At 41.3% G+C, this 24,330-nt stretch overlaps 1 protein-coding gene and 1 long non-coding RNA gene across 3 annotated transcripts in view; one reads left to right on the forward strand and one right to left on the reverse strand.

Moving 5' to 3' along the window:
* BRINP2 (BMP/retinoic acid inducible neural specific 2) overlaps positions 1-24,330 on the forward strand; it is a 110,537-nt gene that overhangs the window by 60,784 nt on the left and 25,423 nt on the right. The window contains exon 3 of the mRNA XM_017891703.1: positions 23,390-23,580. Coding sequence (XP_017747192.1) covers positions 23,390-23,580 — 191 coding nt within the window. The remainder of the gene's footprint in view (positions 1-23,389; positions 23,581-24,330) is intronic.
* LOC108541928 (uncharacterized) lies at positions 11,251-24,076 on the reverse strand. 2 transcript variants are annotated; one of them, XR_001889121.1, is made up of 4 exons: positions 23,942-24,076; positions 23,371-23,510; positions 12,215-12,336; positions 11,251-11,394 (listed from the first exon to the last, which is right to left on the reverse strand). It is a non-coding gene; the product is annotated as an uncharacterized LOC108541928 (long non-coding RNA). The 2 variants fall into 2 exon arrangements; XR_001889120.1 differs by having other exon boundaries at positions 12,211-12,336.

Raw genomic sequence — 24,330 nt, forward strand, 5'->3', positions numbered from 1 at the left:
AAACACACATGGAGAATCATCCTCAAATTTCTCTCCCATTATCCAGAAGAGTTGAAGGATTTAAAAAAAACAAAGAATATCAGAAATGCTTTGAAGGGGAAATATTGGGTCTCAAACAGAATTAATATTTTGTTTCCCCCTTTCAGGAAGCTTTTGGGACATAGAAATCAGATAGTAGCCACATGTGTCTTCCATTTAAGGAGAAGCACTGTGGTCGAGAAGAATAAAACTATTATTCAAGGGGGTCAGAATATTTGGTGCAGAATCACTGGAAGGTTTCTTGCATAATAGGAAAGAGACCCTCCGTTGTCTTCTACCTGTTGAACAGATCAAAACCATTGCATAGCAAGGTTATAATATTTAACTACAAATTCCATCTATTCTTATTAGGATGTTGGAGTATGCTCTCACTTTGAGATGACTAGTCACTCTAGAATAGGTGCAGCCTCTGTAATCGTGGACCTCCAGAGATTATCGCTCTCCTCATTACAAATTTGTATCCATACAGACGTAGGTGCTTAAGAGTGAAGGTCCTGGAGCCAGGTGACCTGGGTTCTAATCCTGAAGCTACAACTTTCTATCTGTATAATGTCAGGCAAATTACATAATTTTCTTGTCCCTCAATTTTCATATTTGTAAAGTGGGGACAGTAATAGTGCCTACCTAATGGATTAATGTGAAAATTAAAGGAGGTAGTTGATGTAGGCACTTAGGATAGTGCTTAATAAACACTGCCGATTATTATTAGGTTGTTCTCTTAAAATTAGCCTATGTAGGAAGGATAATGAGATGAGAATCATAGGTGCTTTTTTGCTTTAATGTCTGCTGAGGGCCTAACATTCAACAGCCTATATTAGAGGGGGGAACACTGTTCTCTTGCTTTCCTTTTTAAAGCATGTTAACCTTTACCCTTCAATCCAGCTCTTTGCTGGGAGGGGAACTCAATTGAAGAATAATTGGATCTTCTCTGGGGCACAATCTTACTGGCCTTGTGGGCTACGAGAAGAAGCAAGATGGTTTCCAGCATATGTTAAAGTTGCCGTAGGTCAAGCCCTTGTGTCTAAAGTTAAGGATGGCTCACTGAGCAGGCCTTCCTTAGGCATGTCCTCCAGTGGCCGGTGACTGCTGGATCCTTTGTTCCAGGGATGAAAATCATAGTTTCAGGATATACTATGAAGAGAACAGAGACAATATGCACTCTGGTTAAGCCCTCCTAGATAACAGGATGGTCTTGGGCATCTCACCCAATTTTTGACAATCTTGTAAATTAAACATTAACCAACCTCTCAGCATATCTTTGAGCCTTGTCAAAACAAGATCTGATCTATTAGCCTATTTCTCAGACCCATCTCTTAATAGGCTCATGGTAAGAGCTAGAAGAACAGAGGTCCTGTCTCCAGTTCCACGTGTGACTTCCAGGCTCCCCATAACTTGCTCCATTCCATAGCCCCCACTGCAATAAACACTTAGAGACCAACCTTTCACAGCAGCCTTACAGTGGGCTACTATGGTCTAAGGCATGTGAAATGCACTTGTTCAAGGTCAGAGAGGTAGCCAGTCACAGCCAGAAATAGCACTCAGGGCTCCTGACTTGAAGTCTCCTGCTCATTACTCTAGACCACGCCACCTCCCTTTGACTGGTAAGTGCATCTTCATCATAACACGCACCTAATCAGGCACCTAAATTGAGCTGATGCAAATGTAAATATGGTTTCTCGAAACACTCTAGTGGTAATGTTCCATTCTCTCTTTGCTACAAATCAAAGTAATGAGCAGTCTGTTTTTTTTTTATTTCTTTTTTGTATTAAGGTTTTAATAGAGAGATAATCATGGGATTGGAAAAAATCCAAGCCACTATGATGAAACACTTAAAACTCGGAAAGAATACATTAACATTAACAGAGAAAGTTGGAAATCATAGAGAATGATGAGTGGTTGGGAGGAAAGCAATGCTGGATGCAATTCCAAAATATTGACCTTAGTCCTTATTACATCTATTTCTAGCTACCTCTTTTTGGAAAGGGATGGTCTGGGGATACATTAGAAGCCAAATGTTAGAAGTCAAAACAAAATAGAATTAAATAAATATCTTTATTGACTAAAAAGGGACATCATAATCTTATCATATTGTGGGATATGTATGCAGATTTGTAGAACAAAACTGAACACTAAGAAGCTATAGGGCTTCCAGGGATATAATCAGGTGAATGAGGCAGTAAACAAGGCAACAGAGCAACAACCCTAAGAAAGAATATCTGGAATTCATCAGGATGAAAAATAAGACTTGGCAATGGCTTAGACGTGAAGGAAGTGCTCACCTAATTTTTGGCAACCTTGTAAATTTTGCTGACCAACCTCCCAGCAAGCTCAAAGTGCAGTCTTTGGACCAGCAGCATTAGCATCGCCTGAGAGCTTGTTAAAAATCCAGAACGTCAGGCTTCTCTCCAGACCTAAGGAATTAAAATCTGCATTTTAACAGGATCCCCAGATGAACAAGATGGCATCAGAGCTTGAGGAGTACTGCACTTGTCTACACTAAGTGTTTGGAGATGGAGAGGGGAGCAAAAATGAAGAGGGTGGAGAAGCACAGAACGTGTACTGGAAAGACAGCACCCCCCATGATGCATTTGCAGCAGTGAGACTATTTACAGGAGGCACTGCAAAATAAAATAAAATAGGAGTCCAGAGATGGTAAATCTAGGAGTTATTAGTGCCAAGACATATGAACTCATAAGAGTAGGTACAGCAGCTGGGAGAAAAGTTGAACAGCAGAAAAGGCTGGAGGGCCTAGAAGCAGCCTGTGGGTGCCTCCCGGGAGATGGGGATGTGAGGAGGCAGACGGCAGCTATGGAAGCAATCACAGGAGGAGCTCCAGAGCTAATTTATCATCCGGACCACGTCTCTCTGACTAACAAATACTGATTGGATAAACAGCGAACCCTGGGAGAGGCACCATCTCCAATTAAGAGATCACAGTCCACATAAATAAACGGCAACCAAAGACAACTTCAGTCTGCCTAGGTGAATCCCAGTGATTTCCAAGGTGTGCATTATAGTCACTGAGGTAGAGAAAGGCTACATTATCGCATGGCTGCAGGCCTCCAGAAGGAAGGCTCTAGTTCTCAGGTGGATGGGAAAAAGGAAGGAAGTTAGCTCTTCTGCATAAACCACCCAGCCCAAAGTAAACTGGCTGATCTCTGAACTTCTCACTGGGTTTGCGTTTTGACCATAAGGGAGTTTCTTGAGATGCAAGGAGATAAAGGAATGGTACACAAACTGGTATTGTGATTTAAATTAGAGTGAAATTAGAGGCAATATGGCAACAATGAGCCTGCAGTTCTGGTCACAGGCACTATTTCTCAGTCCACAGGGGTGAGAAGGTAGGAGAGGGACAGAACAAAATGTTTAGAGGTTGCTTTAGCAAAGAGTCCAGTACTGCCTAAACACACAGGCCCTATAACATAAATACCTAACCTAAATGGCAGACCTAGCACAAGGCATCTTAGGCCTTCCACCCAAGGAATTTTAACCCAGAAGTATCTGGACGACAAGCCTAGCATGTCCTTATCCTTGGGCAGAATTCTGTTTCCACTTCTGGCATACAAACATACCACATAAGTGCAGCAGACCCATATGGAACCCTCCTATGTGCATACAAAGAACCGAATGAAAAGGCATTCTGCTCTCTTGGAACAAGGAGAAATATTACATAAACAAACAGCTATAATTCAAGAACATAAATAGAGACATAGTCATTCATTCAACACCCATTTTTGAGGGCCATCTTAGTGCTTATTATTGCACTAGATTCTGATAATAGACTATAAACAAGGTGGACAGAGTTCTTGATCTGATGGCACTTACAGATAAGTAAGCAAGTGCTAGATTGCTCTGCACAGAAAGGTCAAGGAAAGCTGGAATAAAAAGTAACACATAGGCAAAAACTATGTGGATGACTGGAGACTCCAGGTGGAGGCTTGTGGAATGGTGTTGTAGTCACAGGAGCAGTGTAAACAAAGGCATGGGAGCACTAGATGTGGTTTAGGAACTTAGCAGCCAGTGCCATGTCAAGAAGTGCATGACGATGCCTCTCCTTTCCCTGTTCTTCCCCACTGGTTATTTATGCCATATTTTGTCTCTCTGAAATGCCAAAAGTGTCTCTTAGACACTGATTTCTTCCAGGGTACAAAAAACAAAACAAAACAAAAAAAACCTCTCACCTGAAGAGGCATGTCATTTTCTAGTACTAGGGGTCAGTAAAATGAAGTAAAAATCACTGCATGTGTAGAGAAAGTAGGACCAAAAGCAACTCCTTACATTTCTGCTTTGGAAAAATGGAGTGTGAACTCTCACCTGGTGAGAAGATGGTACATAGTGCTTTAAGGTCCTGTGAGACTACTGGTTCAAATAAAAATTGGCATCATTTATGCTTGAGCAATTGGATTCAGGGTAAGGTTACCACACTGTACTTTTGTACACTTGGTCCTCTCTCAAGTATTTATGGAGCATCTCCTTCATGCAATGCATTATTCTAGGCACTATAGCAGAACACGAAAGACGGACAAAACAGGATACTACTGATTTCTGAGAGATTAGCAGTCCAGTTTGAGTGACAGCATTCACACCAGAAAATGCACTGGGATGCATCACCTCAAATGCTAGAAAGAAGACATTTAATACATTCTCAGTGATTGATGGACAGGTTTGGTCTATGGATGCTGTGTCAGAATGAATTCTCAGGATGCCAGTCCCAAGCATCCCCAGGACACAATGGCTCTTGCCACACATTTTCCCATGTCTTTGGTGGCTATACCCAGGTTAGCCACCCTGGCTTGAGATAAGATTGCAAAGTTGATCTGTGAAGAGAAAATGTGAAAATAAAAATTGGGAAGAAACGAAGGGAGCATTCAGGATGGCCAAGGGGGGAAGGCAAGATCAGTTTTGTTTTCAGATGAGATTTGGTAAGAGATCTTGAGTCAGTCAGGCAGAGGAAAAGAGGATTAAATTTTGCTTCAAGAAATAATTAATTTTATTCATGAATGAATTGCTTCTTAGAGACATGTGTATGTGTAGAAAGGAGTGAGATAGACTTCATCCAGAAACTGTCACGACACAGATACAGGCCAACAGGGACGCTGTCTAGTCATACGGTCTTTCTCTCTCTCTCTTTAAGAGAATAGCTTTTTCTAGGTCAAGGATTCTCAATATTTTTTTCTTTATTCAGCTTCTGCCACATTTCTCTCACCTCATAGCTTCCCACATATCCCACAAGAAAATCATTTCAGTACAGGGAGCTTAGAACAGTGAGTGGCACAGGGTGGGGTGTTTCTTCATTCAGCTCATGTTTATTCAGGATTTGTGTGTGTTGGCCACTCTACAAGGGCTGGGGACACACCCTGAAGGAGACAGAGTCCAGGCCTCAGAGAGTTCTGCTTTCCAGGAAGATCCATGTATGCAAAGGATTAGAAGTGGGTGAGGCACGTGGTATAATAAAAAGTCTGGGTGAGAGGAGCTTGGCTCCCATGCCAGTTACCATCTTTTCCTCTGGGAGTAGAAACAGCTGAGTCTGTTCACAAGGAGCTGAAGATAAGTTGGGCTGCAGACAACAGCTTGGACCTGAGTCAGAGCTGGCAATGCCAGTCCTACAATCCCGCCTTTGCCCCAAACTAAATTCAACTGGGTTGTCCATCAGATTGGTTTGACCAATCCTAAGTGAAGCAACTAGAGAACCCAGCACTGGATTGTGGGGATGGGACAAGCCAGAAACCTCAGAGGGACAGCTCTGCCAAGTGAGCTGATCGTGAGGAGGGGGACATGATCAGAAGCATTTCCCATTGCTGGGCCTGAATGTCCAAGAGACAAGAGCCTTTTGTGAGCTGGAATCTGAATCCATGCACTCTACACAGTATTGAGAAATATGGATGAAAACAGCAGGCTCTCTCCAACCTCCCCAATTCTTCCATGGGAAGAAAAGAGTAAGGTGACAAAGAAAATAGATGGTCTGAAAAAATAAAAAATAGTCAAAATTTCTATTTAACTTAGGGAAAGCAAGCATTCTCCCTGTACTATGAGATATTAATGACATTAATGAACACTAGTAGCTAACATATGTTAAATGCTCATCATATGTACAACATTTTACTAAGTACTTTATTAACATTAATTAAAATTATCCTAGTAAGAACCCCATGAGGGTATGCTATTTGTACACTTTCATAACAGATAAGGACACTGAGTTTTAGAGGCTGTCACACAACTGATAAGAGGAAGAGCCAGCACTCAACCAATAAGACAGGGAACCTGTTCATTAATGATCATTATTTAATGAAATAAACCACTGAGCCTGGGCTACTTAATGCTCTGAGAGAAACAGTGTCTCAGGTTGTGGCCGAGGCTCTTTGCCCTTCTTTCCTTAGGCATCCTGGTAGGTCTTTGAGATGCAGAAGACAGGCCTCAGAAGGCGGGAGGGTGACCCATCTCCCTCAAAGACCCTGTCGTTCTCTCTTTCCACAAGAGTTTTCCATCTGTGCTTAAGCTCCGGGGAACCCTGAGTGGGAGGAAGCCACAGATGGATCTTCCTGAAACAATGCACCCACAGCAACTTCTGTATGTGTTGGTTGTGCACTGCTGGTGTGTTTCTACAAGGGTGCGATGTAAATGGAATTTCTGTAAATCAAATCCTCTACTGGAGGAACACTTAATGCCATTTCCAAGATGCAGTATCTTACTTCTTGCCTGGCCATGGCTTATAAAAATTCAGTGTTACGTAAATCCCTACTGCCTGACTTTAGAATCAGGTAGGTACTGATTTGTAAACACACATGTCCACTTGGAAATGTCTTATTATGTCAAGTAGTATTTTCATAAATCCAGAAGAAACTTTTGGCATTGCATGCAATCTCTGCTGGTTGGTCTACTTTGTAAATTTGAATTTTCTTACAGCGATGAGATTGGTGTATGCTCTGTTACAGTCCCATTTGCCTTCACATCCACAGCACGCAGGTGGAGCAGTGAGAGAGACATAGAGGCTGAGGCCCCTGAGTATATTTTAAGATTTGCAGGCATAGTTGTGTGCAGATTAGGGCTGTTATATGTTTTGGGGAAGATTCAGGAATCTGGCAGGGGTTCCCAGCCATGTCTTCTCCTCTGTACCTGTTTAATGCTCTATGATTCTGCCACCCTGCCAAGCTCTCCTCTGAGCCCAGAAGTGTGCCTCTTCCTCCTCCCCTGCAAAGAGCAAATAAGCTCTGGATGTGACAGTGAATCAGAGTGAGTAAGAAGTCTTATTGGCTGGGCAGGAGGCCTGGTGAGAGAAAAATGAGGTAGCCAGAACTGCTGCTCACCAAGTTCTTTGTTATGAGCCCCAGTGCCCTAGAGAATTCTCATTTTCTTTGTATCCCAGGAGAGCCTCTGCCTTACTTGGGGACACACTGGTGACGAAGGAGGGACAGGAAGAAAGTCTCTTTGGGGAGTGAGTTCTGGATCCACAGAGGCATGTAAACACCTAATGATCCCTTGACATGAGTTACACAGTTGGTTTACTAGTAACACGGGTAAACTTTAGCATCATAAGCCAGCCTCTTGCTTGGCTGGTTCTGTGTATGTTCTAAATTATGAGTCCGATAAAGAGGGCATTACCTTGATTTGATCATTACATGTTGCATACATGGACTGGAATATTACACTATACCTTATAAATGTACAATTATTATATATTGATTAAAGAATAATTTTAAAACTTAAAATTCAGCAAACTACCCTTAACTTAAAAAGAACAACACTGAAAAAGAGGAGTAGAGAGGAAAAGAGGCTGTGAGAGTCCCTGAATGTTGACCTGGTTCATTGAGAAACTCAGGAACGAGTGGAACTCCATAAAAGAAAAGTGACTGGAGGCTGAGAATACATTATTTTGTCTTCTGCAACCACTAGGATAGATGTGTGCATGTTGGTGCCTGCATATCACAGTCAGGCTAGAAAATGAAATCTGAGAACCACAGGGTTTATTAGCCTGGGGACAAGAGGCCAAAGCTTCACAGTGTTTGGGCGTGGAAGGAAGCTTGACAACGTGGGATGGCAAATCAGGGCTAAGTGATGCCAGAATCTGTGAGTTAGAAGGAAACTTAACATCACTTATTTCCAAGCCAGTGAAGACAACCACTCTGCAGACACTCAAGAAGGTGGTCAATCAGCGCTAGCTTGAACAGTTCCAGCCATGAGGTGTTCACTGAAGCCAATTTTTATTCAGCAGCCTAAAACATTATGAAGATCTTTTGGAAATTGAATCATAGTCTTTCTTCCCATAACCTTCCCTTATTGGTCCTGATTTTGCTTTCTTTTATTTCTCTAGAATAAGTCTAACAGTCTGTTCCTCACAATAGGGCTCTAGATATTTGAAAACAGTTACTGCTCTCCCCAGTTCCTCATCAGCACTTTGTAACTTCCTTCCAGAGGTTCTTTCCTCCTCCTTCCCCTCCTCTCACATTCTCTTTCACAAGCTGTCCTTGTTTGTTTTTCCCCAACTCTCCCTTTTCCATCTTTCTTCATAAAGAAAATACATGAGACTTATTTTGACATAAGGTTTTCTTCCTAAACCAATTCTGACTCCTAGGGAGCTTGCTTGCTTGCTCACACTTCAAAGTACTCAAGAATTTTGTCATGGATCAATATCAGTTTTTCATTTTAGAGTTTTTCAGGTCAGGCATTTCCCTCTCCCCAGACTTCTTTAACTTCTTGCATTCTGTGCCATTGTTGAAGACTAGCGACAGTGATGCCAGCTCACAGGCACACCGCAGGACACAGGGTGACTCTTCTGGAGTTGAAATCTCAGTGTTTCAAGGAATGTTGGAATATGCTGGAGTTGTGTCTAGAGAATAGAGGTTTCTCATCCAAGTTCAAAGATTATATCCAGCTGTTATTCAGTTTGCTTTTGTATACCTAGATTTAGTTTGTGTGGCAAAATCATAGCCAGAGCTGAACTCATGAGGTCCTAATACACCTGTATCTCCTACACTCTTTGCCGTGCTTCTTGTATGAACAGCCACCTGGCTTTCTCAGCTAAGGGAGAGCCTATTCAGGTGGAAACCAGGCTATGTGATTAAGGGAGAGTCTAAATACAAGGTTAGGTATTACATTAGCAGCAGCAGGGCCAGGTGGCCACGGAGAGGCACCCTCCTGAGGATCCACAACTGTTAACCTTAAAGTGTTAATTGAATGCAGACCCTGAGAAAAGCAACTTCCTAGGCATGCAAGTTAAGAGACAAAATGGTGAAGTATGACCTCCTGGGTACACTCCACTGGAAAAAGGAAGAAAGCCTCAGATGGGCATGCATATGACGCCAGGTCACAGGCACACCGCAGGACACAGGGTGACTCCTCTGGAGTTGAAATCTCAGTGCTTCGAGGAACATTGGAAATGTGCTGGAGTTGTGTCTAGAGAATAGAGGTTTCTCATCCAAGTTCAAAGATTATATCCAGCTGTTATTCAGTTTGCTTTTGTATACCTAGATTTAGTTTGTGTGGTTAAAATCATAGCCAGAGCTGAACTCATGAGGTCCCAATACACCTGTATCTCCTACACTCTTTGCCGTGCTTCTGGTATGAACAGCCACCTGGCTACTGTAACTCCTGCCTCTTCTCCATTCTCTCCCCATCTGAGTTGTGTGGCTTCCATCTCAGAACTGCCTTTCAAATCCAGCCCCTTTTCTTTTCCCCTGGCTTCATTGTCTACCACTTGTAGTTTCCTTGCTTCTCTAATGCAACTTGCCTAAGTCCCTGTTGGTCTGTCTGTACCCAAAAAATAAAACCCAAACCCATTTTCTTAGCATAAGTCACTTCCAAATCCATTCATTCCCTATTTCAACAAATAGTCAATGAATACTGACCCTCTGCCATTGATTGTACCCCACCGTTTCTTCCTGTGTTTCTTTTGTTCCGGTCCCAATGAATACCTCCAATTTGCCCAGACACAGAAGGCCCGCTTGTTGTCCTGTGTCTTTCCATAACCCATTCTCTCTACCCCGAAAGCTCTTCCCATCTTCTCTGAGCTCCTTCTCACCTTTCAAACTCATCTAAATTATCATCGCCATGTGAAGTCTTCTTTGACTCCTACAAGAGTTAGTTTCTCCTACCTATGATTCCCCATCAGTTTGTTCGTATTTTTGCCATACGAACTTATTTTTGTGCACTTGTTTATTTCTCTTTGCTCTTCACTAGGCTCGGAGCTCCTTCAGGCAAAGAACATGTTGTATTTCACTTTTATATCTCCTGACCCCAGCACCATGTCTGCCACGCATAAGGGCGTAACAAGAGGATGAAACCATTCAGTAGGAGTAGGATGTTCTGGGATGAAATTAGATGAAGGAGTAAACATGTGGTTGAGACTCAAGGCTCTGGAATCAGACTGACTGGGTTAAACTGCAGTTTAAATTGCAGAATCAGACTGACTGGGTTAAACTGCAGTTTAAATTGCAGAATCAGACTGACTGGGTTAAACTGCAGTTCTGCTGCTTTTAGTTGTGTAAATTATTTTGCATCTCTGAGCCTCATTTTTTCTCATTAGTAATATTGGTGGAATAATAGTACTTTCTTTATAGGATTATTTAGTGATAACTGAAAAAAAAGATTTGGTTTATTTCAAGCTAAATGCTTATTCTTTTTGTGAGGGGTCACCCATTAGTAAATATGAAAAAAAGTGAGAAATCTAGAGAAGAGTACAGGGAGAAAATAAAAAGATTAATTGAGAAAGAAGAAAGAATAGGTAGTCTTACTCTATCAGACTTGCTTTATGCATAGAACTCTGTACATTAATCAGATTTATCACTTACAGTCTACATACTGCTCTCCTTAACTGTAGCTTGAGTTAATCTAGCCACTGATTTTATAGTTATAGATAGTTCAAAATAAATCATTAACAGTGACAGGTATTCTCCCCATAGAGCACGACTCACACACCAAGATCCCACAGCATAAAAGACAAGGGCTCAAGACCAACACCAACACCATCTCCCCCCTAGACCCAGAAAGCAAGAAGAAGGGAGATCACATACAGGATTGTTGCTGAACTGAGAAGTAATGGGAGCATGGCTGCTTGAACAGTAACTGAACCCTTATCCAGCTAGGCAATACAGTTAAGAAATCAAGAGCCAAGATGGTTTCATCAGGCTAGAATATTGGATAGATACAATCAAGACAGTATTAGTCAAAGTAGGCTAGCTGCTGAAACAAATAGTCTTCAAATCTGAGTGACTTAATGAAAGTTTATGTTTTTGCTCATGTCACACTACAATACAATTTATGAGAGACATAAAAGGAGATTGCTTCACGAAATCAATTCAGGACGAAGACTCCTTCGGCCTCATCGTTCTGCCATCCCTTAGGGCCTCAGAGTCCTGGATCCTGGTAGACAAAGGAAGAGAAAGAGCATGACGGATTTCATGAGAGGTTTGATGGTATAGACCTGGACTCATATTCTACTGTAGAATTCAGTCACATGGCTATGTTTAAATGCAGAAGAAGCTGTGGGGGTGGGGGTGGGAAATTGTCCATCTGTGAGCCCAGGAGGAAAATGGAAACATCTTTGGAAACAACTTGCCAGCCTCTGCCACAAAGGGTGGAATGCAAAAAGAGGGTGAAATGTAAAGCCCTAAATTGAAGTTAAAAATGTCAGTGTCACAAATATAAGAGACCTGACTTGACTGTGATACTTGAGAAAAAAAAATTCTGGGGCTGGAAAGAAATATGGGATACCGACCGATGATATGATTACTGTTAGCAAGGAATATTTTTGTCTTTAAAAAATGAATGTAATATTCAAGTACATTAATAAAAAATATATAGCAGCAACAGCATAGACTGCCTTCACCCTTACTTATTTTTGTGTCCTTGTGTGTGTTATCTGAGCCTCAACAAGCTTAGCTATAAAATAGGACTAACACTTGTGGTGTGTGTCATTTAACTATTGCTACAATGATGCATACAAAAAGCAACAAAATTCAGTAGCTTAAAAATAATTTATTCCTTAGCTAGGTGTGTTGGCATGTGCTTGTAGTCCCAGCTACTCGGGAGGCTGAGGCAAGACAATTGCTTAAACCTGGGAGGCAGAGGCTGCAGTGAGCCAAGATCATGCCACTACACTACAGCCTGGGTGACAGAGTGAGACTCCATTTCAGAAAGATAAAATAAAATAAAATAAAAAATAAAATGTATTCTTACTCACGCACGTGCAGGTTTGCTGGGTTAGCTTTGCTTCTTGCTGCAGGTCTGCAAGGAGGCCATTAGGTGTTTCTTCTAATGGTGTTTATTCTGGGACCCAGGCTAAAAGAGCAGCACCTGCAGTACCTGGGGGAAGCAATTCTCATAGTAAGGGCAGAAATGCAAGACAGAGAGTGGAAATGTTCAGTATCTATTGAGGTCTTGGTCCCAAATCAGCACACAATCACTTCTGCCCTCATTCCTTTGTCCAAAGCAAAGTCACATAGCCAAACCCAATATCCTTGAGGGAGGGAAATAAGCTCCCTCCTCACAAGTGAGTGATATTGCAAAGTAACATGTCAAAGGGCATCCTAATACTGGCGAGAATGGTGATTCAATCAACCACACTGACATCTGTAAGATTACAGTGACAATTTAAAAATATATAAAGCATCTACTTCCATTCCTGGAAACAGAGGGTCTCACTAATAACTGAAACGATGATAATGGTCATAATGATGGTGCTAATGATGTATTCAGATCTTGTATCCTAACGTACTCTCAGTGGCTCAGAATATATCTACCGGATTGCGTTCAAATTTGGTTTCCATCTTTAAAAAGAAATACCATTGATTGCAAGCAGAAAAGGTTGAGCATGTAGGCCTAGGAATCTGGAAACTGTGTTGAAGGAACTAAAACTATTTAGTCCAAAGAAGAATGACCCACATAAAAATTAAATGCACCAAAATACCAGAGGGGCTATTTCTTTGCAAAAGGAATAAACTTGTAGAATAATGGAAGGAATTACCAGTCTGCGGGAATTCTCTGGGAGTCAAGTAAATAAAGGAAGCTCAGGAAGACATTTGATGAGAGCTATGCTGTCCACAGTTGAGCCGATGAGATGCTGGGGAGCAGTTTGGGATGTCAGGAAAGACCTGACAGTGAGTGCCTGGAAAGACACAGGTCTCAGCTCCCTCTTCAGTTTCTTCTGGTTGCACAGATTCACTGGGCCCTCATTCCAGTGAGTCTGTTGTCTTTCATGTTGATTCTATAAACACACCACTCTCAGTGCTCTCCCTATGTCCCCAAGCCCCACCAGGGCAGTGTGAGACTAGCCAAACAGTGATCTCCTCCTCCTCCTTTAAGCTTGACTCTCCCCTCCCCCATGTCTCCCAATCAGCCTTAATTAAACTGTTTGAAAGCTGCAGCTTGATTTTAATTAGAGCAAAATTGGGAAGATTAGAATGAAATTGGCCAATCATTGTTTACGGGCCGTTGTTTGAGAACACAGCAGGCTGCTAAATTACCTCCATGCCAGGCTTCTTGAATTCTCCCAGACAGTGAAAAGATGGAGAGCACCAGGACATCAGGGAAGAGATGGCCTCATTTCTGCTCTTGTGTCTCTAAGAGTCGCAAGGTCTGAGATATTACTTAACCAAATGACTCCTGGACTGAAGCCTTCCTGCCTGGGGATCTCTCCCAGCCACAGAGGTAAACAAGCCAAAAGAATCACCTGGGAAGTATGACAAAGGTGGACAGTAGTCCCTGAGCTTGAACACAGGCCACAGACGAAGGCAGAAAATCATTGGTAGCATGGTCTAGGTTCTAGTTAAACTCTACCACTAGTCAACTGAGACTTGGGGCAAGTCATTTCTCTCAGTTTCTCTGTCTTCTCATGTGTTAACATGTAAAAGCTTAATAGTTGATTAATGATACTTTCTCTCCCTTTCTCTCAAGGTCCCTGTATAGATAAAATAAGCGTGTGTAAAAATTGTGTGCAAAAAACCAGTTTGGTTCATATCAAGACAACTGTTTGGAGAATAATAGCCTCTTCCCTTTCAGTTCTGTAGTCCTTTTGAGCACTAAAAGTTAGAGGGGGTGCCCCCGAAAGAGAGACTACTGGAAATAGATCAGGAGGGCCAAAGAATAGAGAAGGTCAATGTCCCTACCATGATAGCTGACTGCTTCTGTCATTGTTTGCAAAGTGGGTTCCATCACTGCTTTACCACTTCCCCCCAATCTCTCAGGAAAGCACTACACCAATATATGAGATTATGGTTTTTATTCTCATTTCTTTTTATAACTCAGATTAATCATATCCTATTCATTATAGCAGTAAAGTCTCTAATAGCCAAGTACATTACAGTAATCTGTTGTTGAGATAGAAATCTCTTGGTGATGTGATGTGTCTAGAAATACTGTCTCTGTATAGGAGCCAAAGTATGATATATCGTTAAGCCCCTAAAATGTCCAGCTTGATAGAGAATGTGAAACCATCATAGCTGAGTCACTGGATAAAAAACTGGCATCACTCAATGTACATGTTGGCTTTGGCTATTCTTGTTCATGTGAGTTTTCAAGATGAAAATGTGAGTCCTATGAAAAAGACAAAATGGTGATGTCATCGCTTGGTGGATTGAGTTCTGTGATGGGAGCAGTAGCCCTGGATGTGAGGTATATTGGTAGAAAGATGAAGAAAGAGAGGGCTTCCTGTGTCTGAAATTCTTTAGGAAAATCAGCGGCGTGACACTCAGTGGTATTTACTGAGTTTCCTCTGTCCAATTGGCAAGTCTCAAGCTAATTGGGGAAAGGCAAATCTCCAAGACAAAGGCTCTGAGAACAAAGGCAGTTGCACTTACCCAGAACTGGTTGGTATGTGAGAAAATTTCCCATGGGTCATTGGTTGACAGTGTAAGTAGACAAAGTGAAGTCCTAGGAAAAATGACAAGAAAACTATGTCCTTGGCTTAGGGCTGGTCTATCTCTTTTGCTCCAGAGTTCTTACATATTTTATCCAATAACATGTCCTGTATTTACCTTCATTTTTCAGGGAAAACCAGTTTGGTTCATATCATGACAACTGTTTGGAGAATAATAGCCCAGTCTCTTTCAGCACTGCAGTCCTTTTGAGCACAAAAAGTTGGAGGGTGTGCCCCCAAAAGATAGATCATTGGATATAGATCAGGAAGGCCAAAGAATAGAGGTCAATGTCCCTACCCTGACAGCCCACTCCTTCTGCAATTGTTTGCAAAGTGGGTTCCGTGGTTGCCTTAAGACTTCCCTACGGTCTCTCAAGTCCTATTCTGAGAAACGCAGAATAGTGAGCAGGCGGTGATTGGTTGGCTCTGCTGGAAGCAGCATTGATTTCCTCCTCAGTAAACCCAGCCTGGAGTCTAACGCAGGAGGAACAAACGTCTCCTAGTATGCAGGGGCACAGTGACACTGGGATAGGTTGGTGCCAAGCCTGCAGGGGTGCCGCGGTGGAGGGGGGTGGGTAGAGCTGCATGCTTAGGATGCAGGATGTGACTTTCCAAATGACAGCCCTATCTGTGGACTTGGAAATGGGCCTGAACATGCTTCCCCCGCAGAGGTGGAAAGATGAAAGATCTATTAAAAAAACTGGTAACAGAATAATCCGGCTGTTCGCGTGAAGTTATAGCACAACCACCCACACTGTAGGCTACAGTATTCATTACAGGTTGAGTATCACTTATCCAAAAATTTTGGGGGACCAGAAATATTTTGAATTTTTTTTCAGATTTTAGAATATTTGCATTATACTGGATCAGCATCTCTAATCTGAAAATATGAAATTCTAAATGCTCCAGTGAGTGTTCCCTTTGAGAATCATGTTGATGCTCAAAAAGTTTTGGATTTTGGAACATTTTAGATTTCAGATTTACAGATTAGGGACACTCAACCTGTACTTCTAGATTTGAGCTTCACTGAGGTTTGTGTGTGTGTGTGCGCACGTGTGTGTGTGTGTTTTCATACTCTTCCCCTTAAGGCTTCATAGGGAGGGAGGCTTCATAGGTAATGACTCTTCACAGGGGCCAGGTCAATGTTCTCAGTTTATGAGCCTGGAAAGTGGTGCTTCCGTGTGCAGCTGCTGGAAACAGCACCCGGGCTGGAAGACCCCAGCTGTGCTCTTTCTGAGCCTTTCATCTTCAGGCACGAGACCCCGCAGGGGGATTCTTGCTGGGAGATTTCTTGTTGACCTTGTGTAACATAGTGCTGCAGGTGGCTGCTGACATGAGTCAGTAGCTTGAGTTGGAGGCAGCACTTTTTATTTACATCTTTTGAATTAGGAACATTTGTAGCCATTTAGTATTCTCATCGGAGACCCTTTTGCCTCAAACCCAGAGCTGGCCCAGTCTCAAAACCCTGCTGAAGCTCCTGTGCCTGAGATCTGGCATGGCCGTGGTTCAACTCTCCTATTGCAGGGCCCCTTTGGATTTTGGGGAAATCCCTAAACTCAGTTACAACCAGAAGCATCATTTTTTGGCAATCTGAGCCACCAGTGTTATGCAACTTGGGATAAAGATAACTACAATTACTTCAGCACTGATTATTTAGATATCATTATATCTAAAATATTCTGAGTGTCAGTATGCTTGGCTGATTTAACACACTGGATTATACCTTCCAGGCTGGGTTATCCCTTCCCTGGACATTGGTTTGGTTTTTATTAATGATTTTATGTGTGTGTTCACCCTTTCACGGAAATACACATTGTTCACTCTAGGCTAACCTAAAGCATGCTAGAGGAAGATGGAAAATTGACTGAATTTTTGTTAATTATAGCAGTTTACTGAAGCACCCTTTTTATGTGCAACGTGAATGCATTTTACAGGCAAAGTCCACAGGGAAGAGCTCTCTTTACCCTTTGGCTGAACCTGTGATCCCTGAATGCAGTGGCCGCTCCTATTCTAAAGACACTTTACATAGGGACTATAGTGCTGTTAGAAATGTTTGCTTTCTCAGATTGTTTACTGTGTAACAAACACAGTGGGAGAAGATTTTAGGAGAAATGGCTAAATTGAAATGGAGATTTACTTGATATCTTAATTGAAACAAAGATGATGGCTTAATTGAAGCAGTGTGTGTTAATATAATTGATATATAGAAAACATCTTTTTCTTAGTTAAAAAAAAAGAGCCTTGATTATTCTATTACTGGGGGGAAAACTGCTAAATGAAAAATCGGAAATGAACATTTCTTCTTTGAATAGCTCAGGCTGCCTTCCAGTATTGCCTCTAAGGTTTGCAGATGCTGGAAAGAACCAGGTTAATACGTTCTGTAAGCACATTTTTACCACTTTCTGGCTCAAACACCACTCACAGATGTTTCTCCATTATTTTGGTTCCAAGAAGGGCCCCAAAGGGCAAGGAAGAAATTTATTGGGGCTGAAGAGAAAATCACTGGGAGCCCTGAGAGTCTGAACCTTTCTGTGGCTGAGTACTTATGCCTAATGTTTCTTTTTTGAGACAGGAGTCTTGCTATGTTGCCCAGGCTGGACTCGAACTCCTGTGGCTGAGGCCTTATGCCTAATATTTTTTGAGACGGGGGTCTTGCTCTGTTTCCCAGGCTGGACTCAAACTCCTGGGCTCAAAAGATACTCCCACCTCAGCCTTCTGAGTAACTGGGACTACAGGCACTAGCCACCATGCCCACTTGAGCCTAATTCTGAGTTGATAGCCCCCTGTAGTTTGTGATGAAAGTAGATTTGGGCTTTTTTGGTTTTTGTTCTTTGGCAAATGTAGCCACTTTTATGTATTCTTTTTTGTTTGTTTGTTTGTTTGTTTGAGATGGAGTCTTGCCCTGTTGCCCAGGCTGGAGTGCAATGGCACAATCTCAGCTCACTGCAACCTCCGCCTCCCAGGTTCAAACTATTCTCCTGCCTCAGCCTTCCGAGTAGCTGGGATTACAGGCACCTGCCACTGTGCCCGGCTAATTTTTGTATTTTTAGTAGAGAGCAGGTTTCACCATCTTGGTCAGGCTGGTCTCAAACTCCTGACCTTGTGATCCACCCACCTCGGCTTCCCAAAGTGCTGGGATTACAGGTGTGAGCCACGGCACCCAGCTGCCACTTGTATGCATTCTTACGGATTCTTTCTCCAGTGAAATTCTCCAAATATAGTCCCTATCCTTATAGTCCCTATATGGCACTATTGAAACTCTCTTCCCCCACATGCACACACTTTTACTCCATAGCACAGTTGTTCCTTAGAGTTTCACAGATGAAAGTAGTATAGCCTAGCAGCAAAGACTGTGTGTACTGGAGTCAGACAGTCCGTGTTTAAATCCTGACCTTGCCACCTACTGGCTTAAACTACTTAACTAGTAGTTAAACTACTGGGCAAATTAACTTATTTGTACCTCAATTTCATCATCTATAAATGAAGATAATTATATTTTCCCCCTTATATGGTGTTTTGAATATAATATTAACTAATCCTTGTAAGATGCTTGGAATGCCTATCACATACTAAAAATTCATTAAATGTTAGCCATTATTTTTTATTATTTGCTCATAAAAAACTTCCTTAGACAGTATCATTCCTTTTTCTAGGTCATTCATTATTCTGTGTTATGATTTCTTTAGCAGCCACAGGAGCTGGACTCAGGCCTTTATCTGTGATTCCTCCCATGTACCTTTTGTATGGACTTGGCTTTTTGAGGCATCTCAATTTCTTCTCCTGCAAATGGGCATGTTAAAATTGCCTTAATCCAGGAACATTTTGCTGTGGTGCAAACGTTATGCTATGTTTTGAATATACAACTAATCCATGTTTTATGTAGAAAATGTGAAAAGTGGAATGTTCTGGGTAATAAAAGTATGTGTGTTAAAGGATACCAAACACCACAAAAAATTAGAATTTGATAAAATACACTTAATACTTAACCTCATCTACTCGAAGGAAAACAGTGCTATAGAAACAGCAGTACGATATTGGCCTGGGTTTTAAGCACAACTCTGTCATTTACTAACTGTGATTTCATCCACACTACTTTCTTAGTCTCTCTGAGTCTCAGTTGTGACTATTGTCACCGCCATCATAGTTTCTGTTAATAGCATAGAAGGAGGGTCAGCACACTAGCTTTTTGTTCTGGTTCTATTATCAACTGGCTTTATTGCTTTAGGTAAACCTCTTGCCCTCTCTGTTTTACGAGAAACATGAGGAAACTAGAGAATACTAATTCCCATCCAGACCCAGTGTCTGACTGGGTCAGACAACTGACTACCAATTTTTATTTATTATATTTAATTAAAGTGGGCCCCACCTCTATGCTAAGTTGTCCTTTCCTTTCTGTGAGGGGCTTTGACCATTGTAAGAAACTATGGAAAATGTAATAATGTCTTTTCCCCCCAGCAATCTAGAAAAATAATAGGTTAGAAACCATTAGTTAATGAAGTCTAGAGGTGCCCTATCCCAAAGCAAGGGGGCTGGGTTTGATGACCCTAAGGTTTTTTGTTTGTTTGTTTGCTTGTAGTAATCTGATTTTATGATTCATCAATGTAATTACCAACTAACCAGTGAGAGGAGTCTAGTTTCCATCCAGCCAATTAGAGATGAGATTAGGCAACTGTTCTTTACCCTGCAGTGGGGTTTGGGATAGAAAATACTTTTGACAAATACTCTGTACTTTAATTAAAGTTTAGCACTTGCTGCACAAAGGAAATAACTGACAATATGTTATTATGAACTTACCTTCTTAGATAAATAAAGCTACACAGCAGGAATTTTGAAGACCTTGTTGGAACCATGAATTATTAGTCACCTGCTTTTCTTTGTTTCCCCAGTAGTATTTGACACATGCTCCTCCCCTGTCAGTCTCCAGAGTTAGATGGGGGGATTATGCATCAAATGTAGCATGGATTTTTATTTATTTATGTATTTATAATTTTAATTTTAAAATTTTGTTCATAATTGACATATCTGGCACAACAGTGTATTGGTGTGATGTTTCAATACATGCATACACTGAATAATGATCAAATCAAGGGAGTTAGCATATACATCACCTCAAACATGTATCATTTCTTTGTGGTGATAACTTTCAAGATGCTTTTTTCTAGTTACTTAAAATCTACAGTACATTATTATTAGCCATGGTCACCCTACTATGTAATAGAGCACAGAACTTATTCTTCCTAACTGTAACTTTGTATCTGTTAACCAAGCTCTCCCCATTTCCCTTTCCTACTACCCTTCCTAGCCTCTGGTAACCACTATTCTACTCTCCAATTCCATGATATCAACTTTTTTAGACTCTACATATGAGTGAGGTTATGTGGTATTTGTCTTTCTATGCCTGGCTTATTTCACTTAACATTATGTCCTCCGGGTTCATCCATGTTGCTGCAAATGATAGGATTTCATTCTTTTCCCAGCTGAATAGTATTTCATTGTGTATATCATCAGTTTGTGGAAATTTAGGTGGATTCCATATTTTGGTCATTTTGAATGGTGCTGCAATAAACATGAGGGTGCAGATATCTCTTTGATATACTAATTTCAGTTCCTTTGAATATGTACCTAGTAGTGAGATTGCTAGATCATATGGTAGTTCTATATTTAGTTTTCTGAGGAATCTTCATGCTGTTTTCATAATGACTGCACTAATTTACACTCCCACCAACAGTGTATTAGAGTTCCCCTTTCTTTGCATCCTGGCCAGCATTTGTTATTTTCTGGCTTTTTGATAACAGCCATTCTAACGAGGGTGAGGTGACATCTCACTGTGCATTTGATTTGTATTTCCCTGATGATTAGTGATGTTGAGCATTTTATCATGCACCTGCTGGCCATTTTTATGTATTCGTTTGAAAAATGTCTATTCAACTCTTTTGCCCATTAAAAAAAAATTGTTCTTTTGCTATGAAGTTATTTGAGTTCTTTACATAGTCTGGATATGAACCCTTTATTGGACTCATAGTTTGCAAATATTTTCTTCAGTTCTGTAGGTTGTCTCCTCACTCTATTGTTTCCTTTACTATGCAGGAGCTTTTCAGTTTAATGTCATCTCATTTGTTTATTTTTGCTTTTGTTGCCTGTGCTTTCGGGTTCTTACCCCAAAAATCTTGCCCACATCAATGTCATAAAGCTTTTCCCCTATACTTTATTCTATTAGTTTTATAGTTTTGAGTCTTACATTTAAGTATTTCATTCATTTTGAGCTGATTTTTGTACATGGTGATAGGTAAGTTTTATTCTTCTGCATGTGGATGTTGTGTTTTTTCAGCACCATTTATTAAAGACATTCTCCTTTCCCAAATGTGTGTTCCTGGCATCTTTGTCAAAAATCTATTTATTTATTTTTAATTATTTTATTTTTATGCAACCCTATCATTTGCATTTCATGGACATTTGGGGAAGGTTAGACCAAGGTTTGGCACTGTTACGATGAGCAGATTTGGGATGGGTGAAGAGGGTGTAAACACTTTACATTTTGTTGCTTCCTAAGGCAGTGGAGCTGTTCTTACCAGTACAATCTGGGGGACAATGTAAAACTCATTTCTTATTAATGGATATGATTCTTTAAATTCCATCCCAAGACAAAGATTTATAAACCTGTCCCCTTTAAAATGCAAACATTCCAATGAGGAGCAAAGCTTGAAAATTAAAATCTTCAACAGAATTAGAAACGAACGACTTTGCAATCTTCTAAAATAAGGCTTCTTAAAATATGGATCCTCTTAGTCTATTTCAGAGTGTTCATGTTGACATTTGCACTGAAGGTACAAAATAAAACTGCTGGTACCTTAATTTGAATAAAGGCAGTGACACCACATAACACTAGGAGTCATGTATTCTTCATTACACACTTGCACCTAAACACACAACCACACATGCGCGCGCACATACACACACACACACACACACGCTTCACTTAAAGCAGAAACATTTATTAATTTTATTAAATCTTGACCCTTGGGTACATGTGTTTTTAATATTCTGTAAGATGAAATGGGAAGTGCACATAAAGCAAATCTGAGGCTACTTAAGTACTATAATTGTCTCAAGGAAAAATACTTTTGTGGTTGAGTTGCAAGCTGAATTAGCCACTTTTTTCATGGAACTCCATTTTTCTTGAAAGCACAAGTGACAGGCAAACTATGATTATTCAGACTTGAGTGTCTGGCAGACGGTTTCTCCAAAAAAAAAAAAAAAAAAAAAAAAAAAAGAATTAACTAGAGCCAGCCTCTGCAAGGAAAACACCTGACAGTATTTGTTACCAATAATACAATTTAAACTTTTAAATGAAAATTCAAATTTTAGAAAACTTGCATTCATCCTCATGAACTTGACATTTTCCTAATATTTAAAGACTTTGAAGAGATTGGTCGTGATATTACATAGTGAGATGTTTTAATATTACATAATGAAAAGTGTCAAAACGTGGAAGATCTGCATAACTCGGTGACCTGATATTTTCCAGATGACCAACACATGATGTTACAACATTATGCAGGATAGAAAGATCCATTCAGATTACAATATAGAACACTGGATTTAATGTAACAAAGCATGAAAAGTTCACTGATATGATTTCAGATTCCATATTGTAACTAACCTTTAAGAAACTACCATCTGTTTAGTTTAGTGTAGTAGCAAAGATGAAAATCCACAATTATGAAAACAGATTGAATGTAGAAGCAAATATGAGAGTGCAGCTCTTTTCTGCTAAGCCTGATATTAAAGAGATTTGCAAACATGCAAAGCCATGCCACTCTTCTTGCTAAATTTGTTTTGTTTCAGAACATACAGTTGTCATGAAAAGGTTAGGTTTTATGTAATGGGTTTATTAATGTTATCTCTAAATGAAATAACAAATGTTGATTTTCTCGGTTTTAATTTCTAAAATGGTAAATCTCAATAGCTCTAAGCCACATGTACAAATATGGGGATTCAATAATTTTTAACAGTGTGAAGGGGATCAGAGATCAAAATGTGAGGGCAGTGGTTCTAGAGCAAGCCTCCTGACTTCACAGGTGAGTAACTGAGGCCATGACAGGTGATGTGACTCATTCACTATAAGACAGCTGTGATTAGATCACATCTTTGCAAACCACTGTTCCAATGTGTGTTTTTTCTACTACTCGACACTGTAAACCATGACTTCATAGAATAAGCTAATCAACTACTGCCTGATGAGAAAGTTGGCTGGGAGAGGCTCTGATGGAGGTCAGTGGAGACAGAGCTTTCTTACAGCATGTGAATGACAGGCCAGGTGAGAGGCTAAGGGGCCTCTGCCGGACACTGGGCACCTCCAGCGGGTGGAGGGGAGGGGGGGGGATGTGGGCTGAGAGGAGATGAGTGGTTGCAAGTGGAGGAAGAACATTACCTACTTCAGATTTTATGCCTCTTGCTCTGAAACGCGGTCAGCTTTTCCTTACCCCTTGGCTTTTCCTCCAGGGAGTTTGCCCGTTGGAAGGTGAACAACTTGGCTCTAGAAAGGAAGGACTTCTTCAGTTTGCCATTGCCTCTTGCCCCAGAGTTTATCCGGAACATTCGCCTCCTTGGAAGGAGACCCAATCTGCAACAGGTTACCGAAAACCTGATTAAAAAGTACGGCACTCATTTCTTACTTTCTGCCACCCTTGGAGGTAAGCAACATCACAATCCTAAGCTAATTGGTTGCCAGACCGTTGGAAATAACGTTAAGACTTATGTAGTATAGCTTCAACAGTCTTTTGTTCCTCCTGGTCTTTTACTGCCTCAGAAGTCTTTCTGGTGCATTTGAAAACAGTGTAGTCTCTTGACATCTCAATTTACCCCAGAGCATCTCTATTTGCTTATAAGGCTCTCTTGAGGAGGGGAAGTTGTGTATGGCGGTTGGAGGTGGACAGGCTCCTAACAAGCACTTGCCAGCAGGGGGCGCTCCCAGTTTTCGCTTCGCTGAGTCACCCAACCCCTGAGGCTTCGCCACTTTCTAATGTTTGCTGTGGCTACAATGGTCAGACTCACAGGCAAAGAAGTCGAAGTCCCTGGAGTACTGACCCCTCTTCCTCTCGATAAAGATTGGAAACTGTCCAAACAACTCCAGTGGTTCTGGGCTGATGAATCACCCTCTTGTGGGGCGGAGGGTGGGGGTAGGGTGGAGCAATGTGGGCTAGAACCTACCAGGGCAGGATCAAAAGCTCTGAAGATGCAGAGTTCCCTCTGCCCTGGGAAGAAGGAAGCAGGATTCATTATAACATTTAGCTCACTGTCCAATCGACCCAAACAAGCTCTCCCAGGGCTCAGGCCAGCTGTCGGCATGCGGCAGGTGTTGAGTGTTTGATGGGGGGGAGGGAAATGGAGCTTCAAGGCTTTTGCCCTTCCCGAGGGAGCAGAAAAAGCCACGAAGACTCCTC

This window comes from Rhinopithecus bieti, unplaced genomic scaffold (assembly GCF_001698545.2).
Source record: "Rhinopithecus bieti isolate Rb0 unplaced genomic scaffold, ASM169854v2 scaffold_20101, whole genome shotgun sequence".
Classification (NCBI taxonomy): domain Eukaryota; kingdom Metazoa; phylum Chordata; class Mammalia; order Primates; family Cercopithecidae; genus Rhinopithecus; species Rhinopithecus bieti.